The sequence below is a fragment of the Perissodus microlepis genome, chromosome 7 (assembly GCF_051167445.1).
Source record: "Perissodus microlepis isolate ML-2025 ecotype Zambia chromosome 7, ASM5116744v1, whole genome shotgun sequence".
Taxonomy (NCBI): domain Eukaryota; kingdom Metazoa; phylum Chordata; class Actinopteri; order Cichliformes; family Cichlidae; genus Perissodus; species Perissodus microlepis.
Genome location: NC_140467.1, coordinates 17,364,281 through 17,387,699, shown reverse-complemented (window position 1 = coordinate 17,387,699; position 23,419 = coordinate 17,364,281). Strand labels below are relative to the sequence as shown.

The following is a 23,419-nucleotide window of genomic DNA, read 5'->3' as shown; positions in this document are numbered from 1 at the left end:
ACCTGAGATGTGTTGAAGGTTACACACCATATGAGCGATAGAAAAATGTACCAGACTTTGTGCGTGTGTGTGTATAGTATTTCTTAGCAGATTTGACTCCACGTCTTGTGCAGGCTGACTTCATTTGAGAGCTTCTTCATCACAAGCACCCACGCACTTCTGCCATCCCTCTTCCTGCTTTGCTTGTAAGCGAATGACACAGTGAAAATGCTGCAAAAGCAAATAATAGACAAGATTTACTCTCTATCAGGAAGAAACAATTAGTCTGGGATGCTAATCATCTCGTGTCAGCATCTTTTTCCACGGAACCATAGGCCCAGGCCGATACGCAGGGGCTTTAAGTGGGACTGTAAATCTGCTGCCGTGTTACCCAAATACAAACACGTAGCAAGTAATGCCCTTAAACTCAATATCCCTATTCTCCCTTGTGTCAATGAGGTAGACAAACACACAGCTAATTACACGTGCTCTCGCTTTGGAGAGAAGTGTACCGCAAGTTTCCTTGCTACAAAGACATGATTTGCTCTCCAAATTAAAGGCTTATCTCAGCGCCGGGCCTTCCAGGGAGGAGTTCTGAGTCTCTATTTTTTTGTGTGTGATTGTCTGTCAAGTAGAGCGCCAAATGGCTGTTTCAGAAGTCCTTCGCTTTTATGATACGCTGCTTTGTGATAGGGCCTGACCTCCAGTGTCAATCATTTCTCCCCCTTGTATCAGACTAAATCTGTCTGACCCCAACTGCTCATCAAACACACGCTTTCTGCCCATGTGATTATTTTAACCTCCACCACCCCAAGAACCCCCAGTTACATGAAATGGCTTCAGTGCCGCACTCAGGAGTGCTTTCTCCCTCTGCATATTAATTATGCCATCACTTCTTCTGTTGTTACTTAATTGAGTTTGACACGCTTGATTTGGTTCAACTGTATTCACCTGAGGGCTTTAAAAAAAAGGTCTCACAAAAAAAGTGTAAATAATAAGGACAGAGTGTGTGATGCACGTTAAACAGCACTGTTAAATAACTCTTGACATCTAACTAGTGTTTGCGGTCACAGCTGAGCGGAGACGCACAGATTTGGGTTCAGCAGTTACAAAAAGAGAACAGTATGAGTCAAATGTACATAATGAAATCTTTTTCAGATGAAACAAGAAAAAAACCTCACAATCTGAAGAAGAGCCTCTATTCTTTACAAACAACTGCAATTCAGATCAACTTCCTGTTAGATACACATCATCTACGAATTTCAAGAAAGGTCCCCTAAACAATTTCTAACACCTTTAAATGATTATTTCAAATGGAAGCTCTGACATCATTTGTCTTTTTTAGTGTGTAACATTTGGTCATTTTCTGAAACAATGCTGTTAGCTTTGTGGCATTTAAAAAACAAGGGTCATAATGTTTTCTTCCTTTTTTTGAAGTAATTTTGTTTGTCTGGATATAAACCAAGTAGAAATGAGCTCAGGGCTTGTGCAATTTCTCTTTGAGATAATTTTCTTACATGTCACTCTGACCTCTTTTCAAAATATTTGAATCTTTCTGCTCTGCCAGCCTGGAGAAAAATAGTGTCTCTTTATCAACTGTGTATTTAGCTTACGGGCGTGGTGCATTTTTTTTTAAATTATATTGATTTAACTTGGTGGGAGTTACACATGCTTGCATTGACCAGTTCTTAGTGTATTCACCACCTGCAACACATGTCGATTTCCTCTGCTTAGTTTTCAGCAACCAAATTGTTGTTCCTTGCGTGTAGCTTAAACTGTGAGCTCTCTCATGATAGGATGTAAGCAGATTATAAAATTCTGATGGGCCTTTTTTTAAAGAGCCTTTTGTCCTCATTATTTCAGCCGCTGGTTGTGGGGTCTAGTAAATTAGTTATGATGATGCGATTTTACAATTCAGATTAAATTTGTATTGGAATTCTTCAGAGAACATGCAGATCCCAAATCTTTTCAAGCCGTATAAGAAGCTCCAAACCAGAATGAAGCATCTGTTCTTCCTGGGGTGAAAAAGTGGTTACCCCTAATTTGGGTGATATTGTGACAGATTGTTTGGCTCTTTTAATTGTTTTCCCACATCATACTAAATCATTTGTATGATGTCAGAGAATATATACACTGCTCAAAACATTAAAAGAACACTTTTTCATCAGAGTATAGCATCAGGTCAGTTAAACCTCTGGGATATTAAACTGTTATATAATATTATATACTAATATTATACTAATATTAATTAGTTTCAGCTGCTTTGGTGTTAATGAAATTAACAAGAGGTGCACCAGATGTACAACAATTAGACAACTTACAAAACAGGAATGGGTTTACTGTTAGATGCCACTCTGTTGCTTTTGCTAGTTTTTGCAGTTCTGGATCCTACAAATTCAATTACACATTAATACGTGCCATTGCCAGAAGGTTTGCTGTGTCTCCCGGCAGAGTTACAAGAGCATGAGGTAGATTTCAGGAGATGGGTAGTTACTCGAGGAGAGCTGGAAAGGGCTGTAAAAGATCCTTAAACCATTAGCTGGACTGGTATCTGCAGGAACAGGATGAGCACCGCCAGAGCTACAAAATGAGCTCCAGCAGCACACTGTGTGAATGTCTCTGACCAAACAATCAGAAGCTGACTTCATGAGTGTGGCCTGAGTGCCCAACGTCCACTAGTGGGCCCTGTGCTTGCTGCCTGGCATGATGGAGTCCAATTGGCATTTGACATAGAATATCAGAATTTGCAGGTCCACTACTGGCGCTCAGTGCTTTTCACAGATGAACACGTGCCGGAAATGAAAGGTTCTGGAGAAGCCATGGAGAACATTATGCTCCCTGTAATACGGTTCAGCATGACTGGTTTCCTGGTGGGTCCATAATGATCTGGGGAGGCATATCCATGGAGGTATGCACAGACCTTTGCTGACCACCATTAGTATCAGCACAAAATCCTTGGACCAATGTCAGACGTTCCTGGTGCACAACAATACCCGGCCTCATGTGCTGAGGATATGCAGGGAGTTCCTGGAGGATGAACATTGTCAGACATAGAAGACACACATGCACTTAGGGGCCACATGAATCACTCAATACTATTCTGAGTTATTCTGGGTTGAAATTTCAGCAAAATAGACTAGCCTGCATTTCAATTTGATTTTCAGTGTATCTTTGAATTCAGCCCTCTGTAGGTTGATGATTTTCATTTCCATCAAGTGATGTGGCATCCTGTCCTTCCAAACACATTACCCAGTCCATATGACTATAGATACATGTATACAGCATGATTTTTTTCATATTGAGTGTCGCTTTCAGTGTGTCCCTTTATTTTTATTTTTTTATCAGTGTATATATGAAGAGACAGTTTTGATCATTAGGTTCGATATAAGGTTTTACCGATGAATTAATTTACAAATAAAGAACAATAAAGAAAATTCAAATAGAAAGTCATTATTTTCCAATTAATGAGGTTATGAATTCAAAATGAATTATGGGCATCTTGTTTTTCTTCGCATCTGGTTGGTAGCTGAAGACATTATTAACTTATTAAGGGCCAATCTGGGAAACCAAAGGCATGTGTGCTGGCTTAACCTATGGATAATATTTTTTTGAAGGGGACCATGTCCAGTGGATATCCAGGCAAATACTTACTATTCTATTATGTGGTCCTTGTTTACAAATGCAGATACATTTTTAAAAAGCTAATAAAAATTATTTTTGTTTTAACTACAATAGATTACAATAACACTATATAAGAAAGTGCCGTCCCTGCTTTGCTCTTTATGGAGATCATTGATCTGCATGTAGCATGAGCCTAGCTGCTCTACCTTATCAATAGAATCTGAATACTTATATGCAAAAAAATAAAAAAATAAATAATGAAAATGTATTCAACAGCTGTTCAAACTCAAGCATCATAAGTACTGAGCTGTTATCTGTTTGGAAATGAAAGGTATCATTGTTCGCATCCGTCCATCTCCAAACCCGGCAACTGCAAGCACTTTGTTGCGTTCTTCATTTGTATTGTTTTACTCACATGTAATTCTACGGCTTTCACACAGTTCAGCTAACATTTCTGCTACTCTTTGGTGATCATTAAATATTGTCTAAATGTCTTACACCAGCACATTTTTTGGACCTGCATTAATTAATTAAAAATAGGTCACAGCCATTTAAAAAAGGGAGATGTAGGGTTATTATCCTGATATCCTGATAAACCAACGCAGATTTTAAAAAGCAATGTGTTTTTATGTGCATATTTGTTTAATATTTGTTCATTGTACCATTTATTTATTTAATTATTTATTTGTGTGCATTTATGTGTCTGCTAACAGCTGTCTGCTTATTTGGTGGAAGAGAACTGGTGGAAGGAGATCAGAAAGCTGTACGTGACTCTGCTGGCAGGTGCCTGCTGTTTGAATGCAGGGTAAGTCATATCAGCACACACACACACACACACACACACACACACACACACACACACACGCACAACCATTTTCATTTAGAAGGCTTTTTAGAACGTCTTTTAGAAAGAGACCCCACATTAACTCATGGACCTTCAAGTCTCCTAATTTCCATATTGCTCTGCATGACAGCTTACTAAATACTTACGCTGTGTGACCCACTGTGGCAGGATACAATACCCCATCTTGTGAGTTTGTCCGCTTTAGCTCAATTTCATTGATCTGTCTTGTCGCTGTCCTACAAAAAAAAAGAAAAAAAAGAAAAGAAGACCGAATCCCACTACTCAATTTTACATTTGGAGGCCAAAATGTAAAAAGGAGGTGTACATGTCAGTCAGAGAATGCCACATCTATTCTTCAGTACCAATCATCAGATACCACAGTGGTCCCAAATTAGATTCATTCCCCAATTATTCAAAGTATTTGCTTTTGTCTGCCTGGTGCACCAGATGGGTGGGTTGCTCACTTTTGGGAGTAATTCGCTTGATGACATTATTCCAGGCAGGCCCAATCAATCACAGAAAAATGATTTGAAGTTTTTAATCACCCAGCTCTATCATATCATCCAGCTCCTCCATGAATTCTGCAAAGCTCCATTAGAATCTGCAGTTTCAGACAGCTGCCTGGCTTGCTTGCCCACACCTGGCCCATCTGTAGTCCCAGTTAACTGACTGGCAGTCACAGGCAGATCAAAGAAGTGCTGTCAGTCAGCCCACTGCTGCAGACTTCTGCAGGCTTCCCCTGACAGCTGCTTGTCACGTCTCTGATCTTCTGTCTGCCTGCTGGCTGCGAGGGAGGTGGGTTGGGTTGGGGGTGCAAGTTTTGGGTGGTGGGTGGCCAGAAGTAGATGGCAAAGCTTGTTGGGAAAGTTGTTTGGGGACTTTTGGGGGAAGTTTGTTCCAGAACTTTACCTGTGCGTGAGCCGAGATCATGGCATATTATAAGGACGCCTTTTTAACCTCCTGATTTAAGGTTATCCTTAGGAAAACATTTGTCCACTAGGAATTAACAGAAGAGGTCTGTTGTTTTTGTCGAACTATCTGTGGCAATCTGGAATCTAAAAGGGCATCAGTTGGAGGTACAAGGATGAGATCATCACATTGGCCTGCCAAAGGCATGCAGGGAAACAGAACCTCATAATCAGGTTTTACACTCTGACTAAACGCACATGCAGGGATAATCTAGAAGATTGATTCACTGTTAGTGTAATAAAGATGCATCATAAATCCTGATGTAAATTGCTGAGGATAACAAGAGAAGAAGAGCGTGCTTTCCCCTTCTTCTTTCCCTTTCCACAGGTAGTTTTTTTGGGGAAAAATGTGATTGACCAATGAGTAATTGGCTTATAATGAACACAGAGGGAGCAGGGAGAGTGGGGCCATGAAAGAGGAAACACAATGGATGAATAATTACCTATATAATTACCTCTGGGCCCTTAGGAAATGAAGGGGGCAGAGTTCACCTAAGAAGTTGCTGACAAGGATTTTGCCTCCTCTCTTCACAGGACAGGACCATGCATCGAGTGGTCCCCAGTGAGCCTTGTCCCGAACTCAACTGTCCGGAGTCGGAGCAGATTGCTTTGAGTGGCAGATGCTGTAAAGTCTGCAGAGGTATTGAAGAAGCTTGATCTTATGCTTCAGAAAACATGCTAGAATTCAGACCTGTCAATGCACGAAACCTCCACACCTTTGGAGCATGTTTATATGCTAACTGTTTGATTTTGACATTTGATTTCAGGTCATTCAGCATGACATTTACACTTTTTTTTTTCAAATGAATTCTCTCTACAAGGTGGTTGGGTAGTTTTTCTGTTCTTTTCTGTAAGAAAGATCTCCTTTATTTGAAAATAAATTGCAGCAGTTAAAAAGTGCGTGTGACTTCTAGAAAATTGAATTGAAAGTTGTAAAATAATAAGTATGGTCTTTAAATTTTTACCTACTCATTCATAGTGCAGCGTAGTTTTCTGTGAAGTCAGATGTAGAGAGAATATTTGAGTGTATTGCCCTCATATACTAGTAAAAACACCACAGTTAAGATACTGTGGAGGGAAAAAAAAGGTGTGGAGCTATGATATAACCTTTCGACTGCCTCTGTATGCCTCTGTCACTCCTCTCCTTTTCTATCCTCTGAGTCTCACCCTTTTCCTCCCTGCCTCCCGCAGGTCATGACTTCTGCTCAGAGGGCAACGGCTGCATGGAGAACTCTGACTGTGTGAACCTGGAGGCAGGAGACTGCTGTGTTTGTAAGGATGGCTTCCGCCCACTGCGAGATGATAATGCCTACTGTGAAGGTATAGTATGGTTCTGAATAACAATCTCTGTGTTAAAGTTTAGCAACTAGCTGCTCCCAAAAGCAGTGGCCAGACAAAGGCGAAGGTTTTATAGATTTATTGAAAAGCAGAAAACTTGAGTGGGAGAGGGTTTAGAGACAGAGGAGTGAAGAAAGGGTGGTCGAGGTTAGCAGTGTATGTCGGGTGAAAAGCATGATGAGGAGCTAAGTACACTGTAGACTGTCAAATTAAGAATAATGTGCAGAATGGAAAGTTAACATTGGCAACAGAAAGAACAGGAGAAACTGGACCTGGAAGTAATGGAGCAGCTAACTCTGGAGGTGATGGTGGGATCTGGCAGGGACTGAGAGGAGAGACAGTTTGATATACGTGGTGAGACAATATTATGTTGTGGTGCCAACCACAGGGGTTTAAGGCTGGAGAGGAATAGCTGTGCACACAGATATGTGTACACGACAGGACCAACAGACTAACAAAAGACGGAAAAGTCTTGGGACAAAGCGCTTTAGAGATGACATTTGCAGCGAGGTGGAAAATGAGGACGTGTTGATCAAAGGATATACTGGATATAAGTCTCTTTATTCTCTCTTACTTTTCTTATTTTTGATGTATTCATTCACTTGTTCAGTGTTCCAAAAGTAATACAGCATTTTTATAATGTTTTATATGAATCATTTTCCTTCCTTTAGACATGCCAACATAATAATAGCCAAGATTTTTCTTTTACTTCTGCAGAGGTCATCTTACAGTCAGTGTGACAGCTTATTTTCCAGCTTCCAAAAGAGTGTTTATGCTTTTCAGTCTGGAGAATTATAAAACGAACTGTACAAAATTTGCCTCAGGCCTTTGGTAGATAATCCAGCACAAAGAATCCAAAACATTAGGTCACCGTTTCTAAATGTTTATAGTTTTTATTTTACTAAGCAGCAGGTTATTAGTTTCCTAGTTTGACTGAATCTCATTCAAAAGGTTACCCCCCACTCTGTACCCAAAAAAATCATTAAAACCATAAATACTTGTCGAATGTAAAATTGTTTTGATGCTGACAACATGTGTCAGACTGAGAGAACAAAAGACTAAAAAGATGAAGAAGGCTTCAGCACTGTGAACGACTAATTGGGAAAATAGGTGAACATAGAATAACTTAAAAATAATGTTTCTCAGTCTTAAAATAAGATAATTTGGGTTTTTCATCCTCAGGTTGCATGATGTCATTAAAGGATTCAGGGAATCTGGAGAAAGTGCTGTACAGGGGACAAGTAGAAACCAGCTCTAAATGGCCATAATCTTTGTGCCCTCAGGTAGCACCGCATTAAAAACAGACTGATTCTCTAGCTGAAGTCACTGCACTGCCTTCGGGAGCAAAAAAACATTGCCATCAAACAGCTACAGTAAATAGTTGCTTGCAAAATCAAAATCATGGCCTCTGCGTGCGTTTTGATGCATAAATGGCAGAGAAACCATTCTGTACAGTATTGATGATAGTGTGAGGTCCATAAATATGAGTAACTTCCCATTGATGCAAATGATAAGGCCGGTTTTGGAGCAACATACTGTATGTCGCCATCAAGATGATGTCTTATTCAAGGACAGCTTTGCTAAACCACATCCTGCATTTCTTTAAACTTTTTGGCCTTGTAATCAAACACTCTTTGAAAATATTCAGCTTGTTATGAAAAATAGAAAAGAATTAATGGTTCTCATTCTAAAACTCCAATTTTGTTATTTAATGTGTGATGTTTCAAGCACACCTGCTCTTCATCAGACTGTGAAACACAGGGCAGCGGCATCTTATCGCCTGTGACAGGTCACATGATTGACCATGATTGATAGCAATAACATCTCATCAGAACTGAACCGTGCCTTGTATAGGACAAACAGTTGATAAATAATCTACAGGTCATGCATATTGTAAATCAGATAAAGGTGCCTCAGCAGACAAAAGCACATTATGAAAAAACAAAAACTACAAATTAGGCCCCAAAACCCAGGAGAGTTAAATAATTTGCAAATGACTGCATTCTATTTAAATGTTATACTTTGCTGGTTTTATGCTTAGTTGGTTAAAGTGTCTGTCTTGTAAACAGGAGATACTGGGTTCAAATCCCAGCAGTGCCTGATTCGTAGTGTTTGTTGTCATTGTTAACAGAAGGTAGATTTCCACAATTTCATGTACAATGACAATAAAGGGCTCTTCTATTCTATTCTGTTCTTTTCTCTCATACAGCCTGGCTTTCATCAGAGTCAGCTTTTTATATTTTTTACCTAAAAAATGGAAACACATGGGAGCATTTTCAAAATATTTTCCCATAAACCCCTTAGTTGAATTCATGGTCTTTTTTTTCACATAATCCTGTTGTGATGGGAAATGTAATCCTCTCATTATCTGTGTCCACATCAACAATAACTGCTTTTCATAATACAATTTGAGACCCTTGTGTTTGTCTTCTTAGTCAGTAGATTAATTTCTGATATAAAAACAAGGTCAGAGTTTGTATGTGTGCATATGCTATTGGTCTCTCTGTTGGCCATCAGATCGCTCATCACTGAGGTCATGTATTACTAAATGCCTGCAAAGGTTCACAAGTCTGCTGCCTTTCTGCGCTTTTACGTCAAACACAATGGGATTAATTATATCAGCGCTCTTCCTTTACACAAAGAGACACTGTTTTCCTTTATTGCCTTTTGAACGCCCCACACTTTTAAATTGCCCGACTGAAAAACATTGTCTCCACCTCATTGAGCAGGTCATTTTATGTTGATGGGGAAGCTATGAAAAACCTGCTCACAGAGTTCAAACGTTCACCCTAGAAATTGATGGCGCTTCAGATGAATTTCTCATCTGCCATCTTGGTGGAATCTTACCAGATGCGTCATTAAAAAATGATAACTTTATCATCTCCAATGCTGTCCTGTACTAAAAAATGTAGCAAACATCATGTAATAACTGCTACCCCTGTGTATTTCTGGCATTAATGAGCAAACAGGGTATCAAAGTTATTTAGATTCATCTGCTTTTGACCCCGACAGCTGCCCTGTCAATATTCAGCCTTCTTGATCTTTCTTTTTTTATTGTGTCTGTGCAGTTTTAGACCCTCAGTCCGTGAGTTCATGCCTACAGTCATCGCTCTCTCTCTAATGTAATCAAGATGTGGCTCAAGTGTCACATAAGAAGACAGGCTTCTTATTTTATTTTTTTTAATTGTAACCAGGGTGTTAAATGATTGAGTAGTAGTACTTCACAGCTTCAGTGGATCGCACATTAATTTAGTGGTATGAGCAGTTGTCCAGGTAATTAGTCAGAGGGAATCTGCATAATTACAGATACTATCTGACTTAAGTTAATGAGGAGTATTGCTGTGGGTTGCAGGTTGTAATCAAATAGTAAATGCAACCCTCATCCACCACAGCAGTGTATCTCCATGATGTCCTTGAAAACAACATTCAGACAATGGTGGACAATAACGAACATTAACGGCAGCGCCGTTGCTGAGCTGGAACCAGTGTCACAAAAGGTAAGTGTAAACAAATGTGCAACAGGAATAATTTAGCACAGTGCTAAAATATTTGTTTTCTTAAACATTATTGCTGTTGTGTGTTTGTTTACACTTACCCAGTAATAAATCCCACAGTGGTGGAGGTACTTGCTACTTACTAAACATTAGTTATAGAATATGAAACATTGTACAGCTTCTCAACAGGAGAAAGGAATTTAAAATGCTATACCTAAACCATTACCTTGAAAATATTGCTTATATAGTAGGCAGTACATCAGGAAGATAGTGAGTATGAGTCAGACTGAAGCAAAGGATTTTGTATAATAACAAGTAGACTGAATTTAAACTTTCTGTTGAATTAGTTACATTAAACTTATCTAAACCCCTGTTTTGAAGGCTCATGTTGAGCTTTTTGGTTGCCTTCATATTTGTATTTTTTAAGTAGACGTTCCAAGTGAGGAGTGGATCTGGTTGATAGACACTGCACAGCAGCATGGTAGTGAAATGCCATTTACCAGGTAGCTGTGCTGTAAAGCATAGCCTTCTTTATTGGCTAATTTACTCCAAATGGGACCATAATTTATAAAACTGACTATTGTCCACCAGTGTTGGTCAAGTTACTTGAAAAAAGTAATCAGTAACTAATTACTGATTACGTCCCCAAAAAAGTAATCCCGTTACTTTACTGATTACTTATTTTCAAAAGTAACTAATTACTTAGTTACCTTTTAAAAACACGATTTGCAACCTGAATAGGTGATAAAGCGATAGATCTTTCAGCCCAATTCTACTTTTTCTGCATAATCCATCATACAAAATGTAATCAAATGGAAAAGTCTCTTTTTAAAACTTGTTTTATTAGTTTTAATCTTTTAAAAAATTAAATTATATGCACCATTCTCTGACTGGAAGAAATTTGTTTAACATTTAAACCTATTTTCTGCACATTCCAGCACATAAAATAAAATATTTTTTTGTGTTTACACTCACTCTTTCAAATAAATGCAAGTGAAATAAAATCAAAGACTAGCGGTCCTGTTGCTCTATTTTCACCTGTATAGCAGGACTGGCGTAGGCGGAGGTTTGCCCTGGTGCAGGTGTGCTGCAGCGGTCAGTTGAAGAATCCGCGAGTTTCTCTGTGGATTTCACTTTACGTGGTAGCGCACTCGGTGCTTGCTCGGAAGTTAAGGGGTTTTCTTCCCACGCAGTGAGCAGCAGACGCTACTGTTTTTGTCACTTTTTATGGAATCAAACTCAAAGTAAGGTCAGTACTTCCACGCTTTAAACGCTGCACGCTCATACTCTCTCCGCACTCGATATATTATCCATTGTTGATCTGCACACAGCTGTTGCCACGAACGTCGCACTCGCTTACGTCATTGTCATGAGACACTCTCGCAAGAAAATCACGGTTTTAGTAACGCAGTAACGCAATGTGCTTACGGGAAAGTAACAGTAATCTAATTACCGTTTTTGCAATAGTAATCCCTTACTTTACTCGTTACTCGAAAAAAGTAATCGGATTACAGTAACGCATTACTGCCCGTCTCTGTTGTCTACACAAGAAGTATGTGAAGTAACAATATTATAAAAGCAGGAAAACTCTTGCAAGCATACAGAGGTGTTAGTGTTATAGGCATAAAATATCTGCGCTGACCATCTTAAGACTTTGAAATGATGGAAACCGGGCTTTCTTTTAGGTCCATGAACGGGTTTCACCTCTCATCTGAGGGACTTCTTCAGTTCTAAGAAGCCCCTCAGATCATGTGACCCTTACGACTTGCATGATAACAGGGTGGGTCAACCGCTCTCAGGGCCATCTCAAGTGACAACCCCCCACTGGAGGTTAAATACCTGCTATTCCCCATCAGCTTTTAGAACTGAAGAACCCTCACGGATAAGAGAGAAACGTGTTTATGATCCTAAAGCGAAGCTCAGTTGGCTTCAGTTCAAGCATTTAAGACTACCATAACCTGGCTGACTGACTGTGATATTTACTGACCCTTTCCTGTTTGCTTTCTTCGTGGTATGTTAGGTCTCCTGCTAGCAAACAGTCCACCACAGGTAATGTAGTGAGTTGTAAACACAGACCAAAATAAAATTGAATTGGATTGATCGTGTCTGCTGTCACTGACACTCGGCCTGGCATTTCAAGTTCGGATCAGATTGATGTCCCATCCGAATAACTGATCAGTGCATCTTTTATACGGAGTATTCAATGTAACAACAAAGTATCACCTATAAAAGCACAACATTAAGTTCTTATAGGATGCACAATACATTACTATACATAAATAAATCTGGGAAGCATACACATGCAGTGTAAATATCCCAGCAGGTCTTTAATTAATTTCAATTCAGTTGAATTTTATTTATATAGTGCTAAATCACAACAACAGTTACCTTAAGGTGTTTTATCTTAATTCAACAGTACAGCTGCTAGCTCGCTACACAACAGATGTAGTTACAGATATTTGTAATTAGTGATTGTTTTTAGGAAGGAAATACAAGAAATATCCCATTTTCCTAAAAATATATCCAACAACATAATCAGCGTAACAGTGTCACTTAAGCTGAAACAGCTGCAGTATTGTAGTAGTGTGAATTGAAAGACTCAAAAAACATGTTAAAAGTTTGCAGCTTGATTCCTTTTGCTCTTTAGTGATCGCAAGTTTATCACACAAGCTCTTTGAACGTTTTCAGCAGTTCATTCTTGTAGAAATAAGGATGTAGCCACCCATGTCATTACCAGCGTAAAAGTGAGTGCAAGCAGACAGACCTGTGCCTCCAACATCAACACTTCAGGCCCCAAGTATTCATCTCCATTCATCTCGAGAGCAGGCTGACTCTTGCTATGAAATTGGATGGCCGTGATTGTGGTTAGTTTTTGCATCAAAGACTGCACAGAGAAACCTGAAATTGAGTCAATTTGATGATGGAGTTCTCTCAAAAGCAATTGATTTTTTCTTCATCTGTCTCTGTACACAGTATATGATTGTGTGTGTGTGTGTGTGTGTGTGTGTGTGTGTGTGTGTGTGTGTGTGTGTGTGTGTGTGTGTGTGTGTGAGTGATGCTCAGTTCAACAAAAGAATGTTAGTGTTCATGCACCATTTTGTGGCTGCAATGAGATGTAAAGAAAGATGAATGAAACCACCTGCTTTCAGTTCTTAATGAGCTTCAATGCAGCAACACTTGTAGGTGGGATTATAATTCAAACTTTAAGGCAATTATTGTATTGAACAAAGTAGGGAGATTAAAAAAACATAAAAGAAAGAAAAGCATGGGTACACAGCATACAAGACTTTATGTATATGTACACATACGCATATTTTTGGGTTATGTCAAACATAACGCCAAAGATCACTAAAAGCAGAGGCAGATACTAGCTCTTTAAAACATTCCTAGGTCAGAGATGCGCTCAAAATAGCCGATGAGATCACTTCTGTGTAAATTTTTCATGGAAACAGCAGTAGGGAAAACTCAGGGGGATACTAGCCCTGCCTTTGTGTAAGTCTGTGTGGGTGTGTGTGAAGTTGCATGTATGTGTGTGTGTTTGTCTGTGTGTTTGAGTGCTGAGTTCCCCAACAGAAAAAGAGCCCAGTTTTCTCTCCATCCTATTCTCACAGAGCAGTCAGGCTGAAGGCCTATTTTGCTACATGCGTGCATGTGTTTAGGACAGAATTAGACAGAGGGGCGAGCAGTGGAGAAGTGACAGACTGTGTGATTGTCTCTAAATTGAACAATCAGTATAGTTCAACGTGTTGAGATAATGCCATTATTCATCTCAGCATTGTACAGGACTGCAGGCAGAGAGACATCTCCCATTGTTGTCTGCTTTTTGAAATGCCCTACTTTAGAAATTCACTGTCAGAATTGTGCAAAAATAAGAGCTGTGTGATTTTTTTTTGTTGCAATCATATGGGAAATGTGAAAAACGGAACGATATTGTGTTAAATGAAGAAGTGGAGTATGCAACGGGGCTTTGTGTGCATACAATATCGCAGATTGTGGCGTTTTATTAACTCACTTTACTCGCTTTACGTGCAGGAACAGCCTCATTATTGAATTAATCATGATTTAATGAACCGCATTTAGACAAAAGCACCTCCAGTGTTAAATAGTACAACAAGAAGTGAGGTAAGTATATAAGCGTTATGGGGTCATTTGATCCAAATTAAAAGTAAAACACCCAACATGAAAGGTATCTAACCATGAAGATATCAGCCTCTAAGATTTCTGTCTCTACTGCAGCAGAGCCTGAATTTGTTATTTAGATCAAATGTAACGGATATTTAAAATAGAGGCAAATTCCTAAAACAGCTGTGCATTGAAGTAAACTTAATCTGGAGTGCTCGGGACTCCTATAATCTGTGCATTATTACATATTTGCTGTGATTGTTTATCTTAGAAGGATGATGTAGAGCAAAAGGATGATGCATTGTAAGAGTGGAACATGTTGACTACTGATGTGGAATTATAGCAGTAATAATAGTAATAATATAGATATATAAGCCAGGATTTAGATTCACAGGCAATAGGTGTGGAGTTGTTCCCCTAGCTATCTGTTTGTTTGTTCTTGTGATATTTTGGACACTAAGTACAATACAACTTTACAGCTAGAGAAAAAAAACAAGAGATTTGGGTGAATTGGTCCTTAAATGCACACAGGATACAGCATATATGAAAACAAGCATGTCAACACATAAACATCAGTTACATACTTGAACAAATTACAATTGTAAACGGGGAAATATAACAACTGTATATAAAAGATGGACATACCGAGAGGAAAATGAACAGTTTCTAAATTTCATGGTAATTTAATTTTAATGCAAAGAGACAAACAAAAATCCAGAAAAAACACATTACATAAAGGTTATAAATTTCATTGACTGTCAAAAAGTATTTTATCCCCTACAACCACAGAATTCGGACTCCCACAGATTGTCTACAAGTAATCAATCAATTACAGATAATCCGGATCTCAACTCATACGTATAGAGAACACCCATCCACAGAACCAATTTCTCCCATTCATCTGCAATTACTTGGAAATTAAAGAAATATAAAGTCAACAACAATCGCACTCAGTCTGGAGTGTAAGAACTTGTCTCATGGAGTGAGGATGATCATGAGAAAGGTGGTGGATGTGCCCAAAACTACTCGGGAGGATCTGGGTAATGATCTGAAGCCAGTTGAGACATCAGTCACCAAGAGCACCGTTAATAACAACACTATATTGTAATGGAATGAAATCTTTCAGCACCCACACGGTCCTCATACTCCTTATACTCCACAAGTACAGAGAAGACTTTGGAGAAAGTCCTGTGGGCAGATGAGACCACAATCAAGCCCTTTGGCGTCAACTTGACCCGCCGTGTTTGGAGGAAGAGAAATGCTCATTCGGAGCCAAGAAACATCATCCCCGCAGTCAAGCACGGAGGTGGAAACATTATGCTTTCGGGCTGTTTTTCTGCTAATGGTACAGGATGACTTCACCACATTGAGGTGATAACGGTTTGAGCCACGTACCATAAAATTTTAGACGAGAACCACTGTGTACAAACCTGGTGATCAACTACAAGAAACCGCTGTACTTGACAACAAAGGTTTAATTACTATGTCACGTTTTGTTTATTAATCACCTAATTATTCCACTCAATGACATGCAAATCAATTGATAACTTTTATGCGATGCGCTTTTTTTCTGGATTACTGGTTGATATTCTGTCTCTCTCCATTAAAATGAAACCACAAATGAAAATTCAACACATCTCGTTTATTTGCGAGCGAGCAGTCTTACAAATTCAGCAGAGAATCGAATAACTATTTCCCCCCACTGTAAATGACAAAGTGAAGTCACTGTGGAAGCACCTTAATCGCGCACTCTCTCTAATTGCCACCCCACAACAATGGTTGCAAAAAGAAGTCCAATTGTATTGAAGTCTATGAGAAAAGGAACCTACTTCAAAACTGATTTATCAGCGCAGTAAACATTTCCCCGATGAGTTTATGGTCTCCATCAATAATTTGAAATCTGATGTAGTACAATATGATGTTTGTTTTGTAAATGATGCTCTCCATTGTTTCAAAACAATAAAGATGATAAAGCAGGGTATGATTTAGTGCATGGCTAGCCTGTGATTGATTGTCCTCCGTTTCTCAGTCAGATTCACCCTTTCAAAGATGGTAGCAGTCAGTTTGCTGTCGACAAGCAAAGCGTTGATGTTACCAGTTAGCTTGTGCTAATTTTATATTTTTTTGTTAAGAATATTAAAATCAGCAAGGAAAACAAAATTGCACATAACATGTCCTAATGCATATTTTTTTAAAAATGATAAAGCAATCACAGGATAATGAGACTGTTGGGCAGAGAACAAAAGCAAGAATTTTAATAATTGATTAAAAAGGACTGGACCACTTGCACGCAGAATGTGTTATCACCCATAAGCCATGATTGTGTGTGTATGTGTGCGCATAGTCGAAGTACACTTTGTGTTTGTGCGCAGACCAATCCCATTGCTGCAGCTGTCTTTTAAATGTCACAAGGTGGCAGCAGGCTAATTGGCACTGACTGAAGAGCACAGCCCGCTCCAAAACCCAATCACTGCTGGGATGAGCCCTGAGCCTTTGGGCTCCCCACCTGCTAGGGCCCTGACCCCCACGCACTTTGATGAATGGCACACATGCACACGCAGGGAAACATATACACACCCTGACTGGTCATGTGTGTTTACCTCTGTGACCCTGCCGAAATGTCACCCACAACAGACGGTACCACCATCACTGAGATAGTTCCCTCCTGTGTAAATAACAGTATCTCAACAAACTCACCCACTACCCTTTAAATGTCACATGGGAGATCGCTCCTCTGTGGTTCTTTTCCAGATGGGATCACACTCAGCTCTACTCTTTATCAGTGCGTTACGGTTACTTTGATTTCAGTGAAGAGTCAAAATATTTAAAATTGGGGCTTTTAGAGTAGAGGGAACCTCTTTTAAAGCTGAGTAACCACTCCAAGCTATTTTCATGCATCCCACTAAGTAATTACTAGGTACTGTATGCATATTTTAAAAGTAAGTCAATAAACTGCCACATCTTAGAATAACTTTAGAGTTCCCTATTCCAGATAAAATCAAAACTATTCTACAAAGATCCTCATGTAGCTCTCGATACAACCAAAGCTCTGCATTGAAATGCAAAACCCAGGAAAAAAGCAAAACTCAGTACGCAGCAACACATGTTTCAAGACTAAGCATGATCTTCCAATCAGCCTTCCAGAGAGCTCTGATAGCTGTTAATGCTCCTTTGTTAGTGATTGTTTAGACCTCTGGCCTGCAGGCTACAAATAGTCACAGAGTGACGTGTGATGGATGATGATGATGCTCGATCGATTTGCGCATGGTTGAAAACACTTCCCAGATTAATGACAACCCTGATGGAGACCAAAGCCCCATTCAGGCTTGCTGCACATAAACAAGGCAGTTTTGTCCATGACATTCACTTGAGTCATTCCAAATTGAAGTGAGTAATGTGCGTGTTTAAATTAACTTTATAGACACACACCTACGTGCACTTCAAGCCTGTTAGATGTTTGCAGGTTCGAGGATTGTTGCAAAATTGGATGAATCTTTATTCCCAGGTGGAAATTCTAAGTTGCTGTTGAATGATGTAGATTGTGTGCATAAACTGACAAGAGAACAAAAACACATGGTCTAACACACACACCTTCTGACAACTCTACTTGCAGCGAGGCTCTTCCCAAACAGGTAGGCTTCTAAGTGTTTACAGTGATTGATTACAGTGTGTCTGATATTTAGACGACTGCACTCTCAGAATGATTTATACTCTTGTTGCCTCCTAATGGTATTCTCTCCACTCAGTCTTCTTAATTGGCTCCCGCTCCTACCCAAATTGACAGTGACGTTTTGCATATTTGTTTTGGGTGTTTTCAGGCCGGCTTGTTTAGGAGCGATTGTCCAAATTGGCAAGTTGAAAATGTGCTGAAAACAGTTTTCTGCTGATCTGTAGTTCATCTTTAGGTACCGGCTCAGAAACCAATCATCTTTGTTCCATTTCCAAGAAACGCATTTGACTGTTGTTCTTTCTCACTCTGATTTCCCTACGGGTGTAAATGAAAGCAAGTAATTGTCCCTAAAGATTGGAAAAGTTAAAAACCAGACAGATTTATAAGCACCTCACTTCAGTGTTTCAAAAAAGTACTTTATTTCGAGTAAATTAGTTTCTTGACTAGTTTTTCCCAGGCTCACCTTCCAATACAACTTGCAGCATCACAATGCACAGAGACTCCCCCCACACTAAAACGGGCCTTTTATAACATTCTCCAACGCATTCATCCGTCCACGAGGAACCGAGGCCAACAGTGGAGGTAATCTGCTGAGTGGAACACAGATTGGCCAGCAGGGACAGCTTGTTGTCTATAGCGGTTTTTCTTTTCACTGTAGTACATTTGAAAGGAACTGGCTACTGAGAAATATCAGACAACATCTTGGCAAGCCTGGCTCCTCTGCTGTTTATTGGAAACCATCTGCATGAGTAAGTGAGCTGGTTAGAGGAAGGAATGAACAGATGAAAAACACAAAAAAGAAAGAAAGAGTGGGAGAGGAAAAGAGTTCCTAGTGGAGTGGGACAGAAATGGGGTTCCTTTGTTGGATGTCCAAAGGAAATAGCATTGTTATCTCCCTATTCCTACATCTTGATTATACTGCAGTTTGAAGCACAGATAGTGACGGTAGTCCCTATTAAAAACTACATGCTATGCAAGCGAGCAGGAATAAGTTGCTATTTCCTATTTACAAACTGTGGTTGTGCTATCATTTAGCAGTAGAGGGAATATTTAAATGTTAACACAACAGCACTTAGTAAGCAGGTTTGTGGTATCATTATGCAAATGAAAGTTGCATTGGAATGCATTTATATTTATATAAACATATATAAAGTTTGGGTACACAGGCATCATCTTTTACTGAGATAGTAGTTGCATTTTGAAAAGTCAATCACTCATCCCAGCATTTCTCATCAACCACGTGCACTTTAGTCACACCCCCTTCACACACACCTTCACATCATGACATTAGACTCTACTAGAGTAGCTTTGCATGATTCACAGTTCAAAATAATCCACATTTACCTTATAGTGAGCTTTGGTGCAGCCCCTTAGTTTATTGATCGTCTGAAACAAGCTTTTTTTTAGCTCCTTTTAAGCCATCTTTTTTTCCTGATTGGCTGTCTGCTGTGTCTGTGGTGACTGTATAAAACACATCTTCTCTTTAAGCCATCATATATTGTCGATCGAACAGTAAAGAAGAAGCTCTCTGAAACCAAATGCTTACACATGTCTGCAGCTTCAGCTTACAGCCATTACTTACATCCTTAAGTCATTATTTTGAATTTTGGTGATGCATAATATACATAATAAATATTGTAACAGTATATATACATACCCTTCAATCAGGGTGATTTTGCTGCTTTTTGCTGGCACAAATATTACTCAAAAAACATTTTGTATCTTTTTAATGTTCATATTTTCCTAAATAAATGAAGTGACTTGCACATTATCTCATTGTGTGGCAGCAGGAAGTAAAAGACACATCTTTCTCTAAGCATGGGAGATATGTTTGTTGTCTAGATAATGCAAAGCTATTCCTTCTCCTCAGATATGACTATGATTGATTCAGTTGTTATGCATGAATATACAAAGATGAAAAAAAAGAAAGAAAGCACAGCCACTTTCGACCCATCAGTCGCTGTGTGGCAACAGATTGACCCCGAGCACTTCGTTCAGTGATAAAGGCTGCAGCTGACTCCCGGCCAACCTTCTTTGCCTAGTGCATCACGTATGTCCATGTGACAAGCCAATCAAGAAAATGGAGTGCATTAATGGAGATGGAGATGGTTTCTCTCCCCCACGCAGTCACACTATGCCCCTCATCATCTCACCCCCTAACATATTGTTTTAACATACGTAACTGCTGTCACCAGGGGCAGGATGGATGGTTATACTTAATAGGCTCTAAATCAAAGCTGCACTATGGACGGCCAATCAGAAAGTGGGAAGCTGTCACCAGATCCGTGCTCAAGGTTACTGCTGCAATAGTGAACACACTGACTTTTTCTTCCACTGCCTCTTCAGTTAATACCTTTTGGTGCCTTCCCTCCAGTTCTGTTTCTCTGCCATCTAAAGTCTCAATTGTTCACTCTCTAAGACACACTACACCATTTCACAACTTTTTTTTTTAACTTTCTCACTCTGTATGTTTATTCTACAGGTTTACCTGCCCTTTTCTTCCAACCATCTTTATCTCTCTCACTTCTCAATCTCAGCCGTTCGCTCTTTGTCCCTATCTGTCTCATCTCATCGGCTCTGCATTATAGCTTCTTGTACCTTTGTTTCTAATCCAGTTCTTCTACTAACCTGCCCTTTTATCTGCACCTTCTCTTTTGCTTTCCATTTTCTTCCTGCCTTCATCACTTCCCTTTGTTTTCATTTTTCTTTCAGAGCTAGTAAAGGTTTGGCCTCCATCCATATAGTGAAGGACGCATGCACCTTCATAGGTGGTTTGTGATTGTCTTCTTGCTTTATTTATCCGGGAAGCCTCTGAATAGCTTAAGGCAGCAAGTATTGATGGAACTGTGAAAGGAAGAACACCAAGTAAATGTGAATGCGACAGTTGTAGGCAGGTGTTGAGCTCTTATTTTGCAGGGTGTGGGCGGTGCGCTACCCAAGGACACGCAAGCTGAGTGAAAGCCAATGCAAATCTATTGAAATTCAATTTGAAGTGCTCTTCGCTACAGCATCTGGCACAGAACATATTCAGCAGTTTTGTATCCTTTTGCTCACTTATAGACACTGAATACACAGAATTAATAATAAATTGGTAATGTCAAGAACTATAGAACTTGTCTCTCATAAATTGTTTTCAATTGACCTGTATTGTCAGTAGAAATAAAGCCCTGATGGATGTAACATGGCTGAGTTTGTTCAGTTTGACTGAATTGCATTTGATTGCATCACATTATCTAGATTATTTTGTTTACCCTGGCAGTATTTTGCATCTTCTGTCTGAAGGTTTGGCATGCAGTTTAGAACCCAGGAATAGCTGTTGCCTTAGCAACAGCTAATATGGATCCAAAATTGGAATCATGAGAGTGAGAAGGAAAAAAAAGGACAATCTAATAAATTATGATCTTGAAGCTGCACTAGCAAAGTTTCTTCTATTAATTATCATGAAGCATAAAGCCGCCAAAAGCAAAGCCACGGCATTGGTTAATGAAGTTGTCATGGTAACATGTTAGGGAATAATTGTTTACACATCCAACTAAGACAGAGTAGCTAGAGTTCCAGAGAGCTGAATGGATGAATCAGTGCTTTCTATTTAGATAAATGGCTGACAAATAAAAGCTTGGACGTCATCTTCCAAGATAGCCAGCTGACTGCGGTCATAAAAAATAACAACAGCTTTAAGTCAACCTAACTCAAAAATAGCTCTCAAGTCGTCATACTCTACCCCATACGCACAAACATTTGTGTGTAAATGATGATCAGTGGAATGATTGTTTTTCATTCCTTATGGAAAAATTTATCGTCTTAAATTATGTCAGTATGTGCTATTGCTCTCATGAGAAAATGTCTTCCAAACGCTAAGAAGCCTTTCCTGCTTGGAATAACAGATGCCCAAGGCTAAAGTGGTCTTTGTATTACTGACCATATGATAGAGTAAGACTTGGATGTCCTAATCCCACAGTGATACTTCTGAGCAGCTTTTTAAAGGAATCTCCTCCACCCAGGGGTAGTCTTAGAGATATGCGCTATTAAACGTCCACGTCTACTGTTGCATTTCAGTTTTGAAAAAAAAAAGCACCTAATAATCCTGTTGCACGTGTTATGATGAATTATATAATACTGATCTGGCCAGGGGGTGTTAATCAGTTTCAGCTGCTTTTGTATTAATGAGATGAACAAAAGGTGCACTAGAGGTGCAATAATGAGATACCCCCCAAAACGGGAATGGTTTACAGGTGGAGACCACTGACATTTTTCCCCTCCTCATCTTTTCTGACTGTTTTTTTTTTTTAAACTCGCTTTTGGAGTTGGCTAGGGTCAGTGTCACTACTGGCTGCATGAAGTGATGCCTGGAGCCTACAGATTTGCACAGGTAGTCCAGAGTATCCTCCAGGATGGCATATCAGTATGTGCCATTGTCAGAAGGTTTGCCGTGTCATCCAGCACAGTCTCAGGAGGATACAGGAGATTTCAGGAGACAAGCTATTACTCTAGGAGAGCTGGACAGGGCTGTAGAGGGTCCATAGAATACCACAATTGGCAGGTCCACCACTGGTGCTCAGGTTCACCCTGAGCACGTGTGACATACCATGGAGCCATGTTATGCTGCCTGTAACATCATTTAGCATGAAAAGTTGGGTTGTGGGTCTAAGATGATCTGGGGAGGCATAGCCAAGACCTTAACAGTCTAGGCAAAAGCACCTGACTCCCATTAGGTATTGGGATGTAATCCTTGGACCCAACGCTGCTCACGAGAGTATATACAGAAGGCAGGAGCTGATACCCATTACTGCAGCAGTGGGCAACTCCAGGCCTTGAGGGCAGGTGTCCTGCAGGTTTTAGATCTCACCCTGGTACAGCACACCTGAATCAAATGATTAGTTGTTTACCAGGCCTCTGGAGAACTTCAAGACATATTAAGAAGGTCATTTAGCCATTTGAATCAGCTGTGTTGGATCAAGGACACATCTGAAACCTCAGGACACCGGCACTCGAGGCCTGGAGTTCCCCACCCCTGCATTACTGGTTCCCATGCTTGCCTGACCTAAATCCAATTGTTCACATCTGGGACATTATGAAGTTGCACCTCAGGCTGTCCAGGAGCTCAGTGATGCCCTGGTCTACATTTTGGAGGAGATCCCCCAGAACACAATCCGCTGTCTCATTAGGAGCATTCATACAAGTACAAAGTTGATATTTAACACTAACACATTACCCCTCCATATCAGTGGATCAGTACATATCCAGCATGATCCACCCCCCATTGAGACATGCTGTATTTTAAAGATTTAATTTAATTTTGTAATTGCATAGGTTATAAAAATCATGCAATCTTGAGTTGCAGTGAAAAAGTGTAACTCTAACCTTTATTTGAGACTAGAAAATA

At 39.7% G+C, this 23,419-nt stretch overlaps 1 protein-coding gene across 1 annotated transcript in view; it reads left to right on the top strand.

Annotated features, from left to right (window-relative positions):
- nell2a (neural EGFL like 2a) overlaps positions 1 to 23,419 on the top strand; it is an 83,405-nt gene that overhangs the window by 21,619 nt on the left and 38,367 nt on the right. The window contains exons 10-12 of the mRNA XM_084933902.1: positions 4,314 to 4,405; positions 5,947 to 6,052; positions 6,604 to 6,732. Of these exons, the coding sequence (XP_084790028.1) occupies positions 4,314 to 4,405; positions 5,947 to 6,052; positions 6,604 to 6,732 (327 nt within the window). The remainder of the gene's footprint in view (positions 1 to 4,313; positions 4,406 to 5,946; positions 6,053 to 6,603; positions 6,733 to 23,419) is intronic.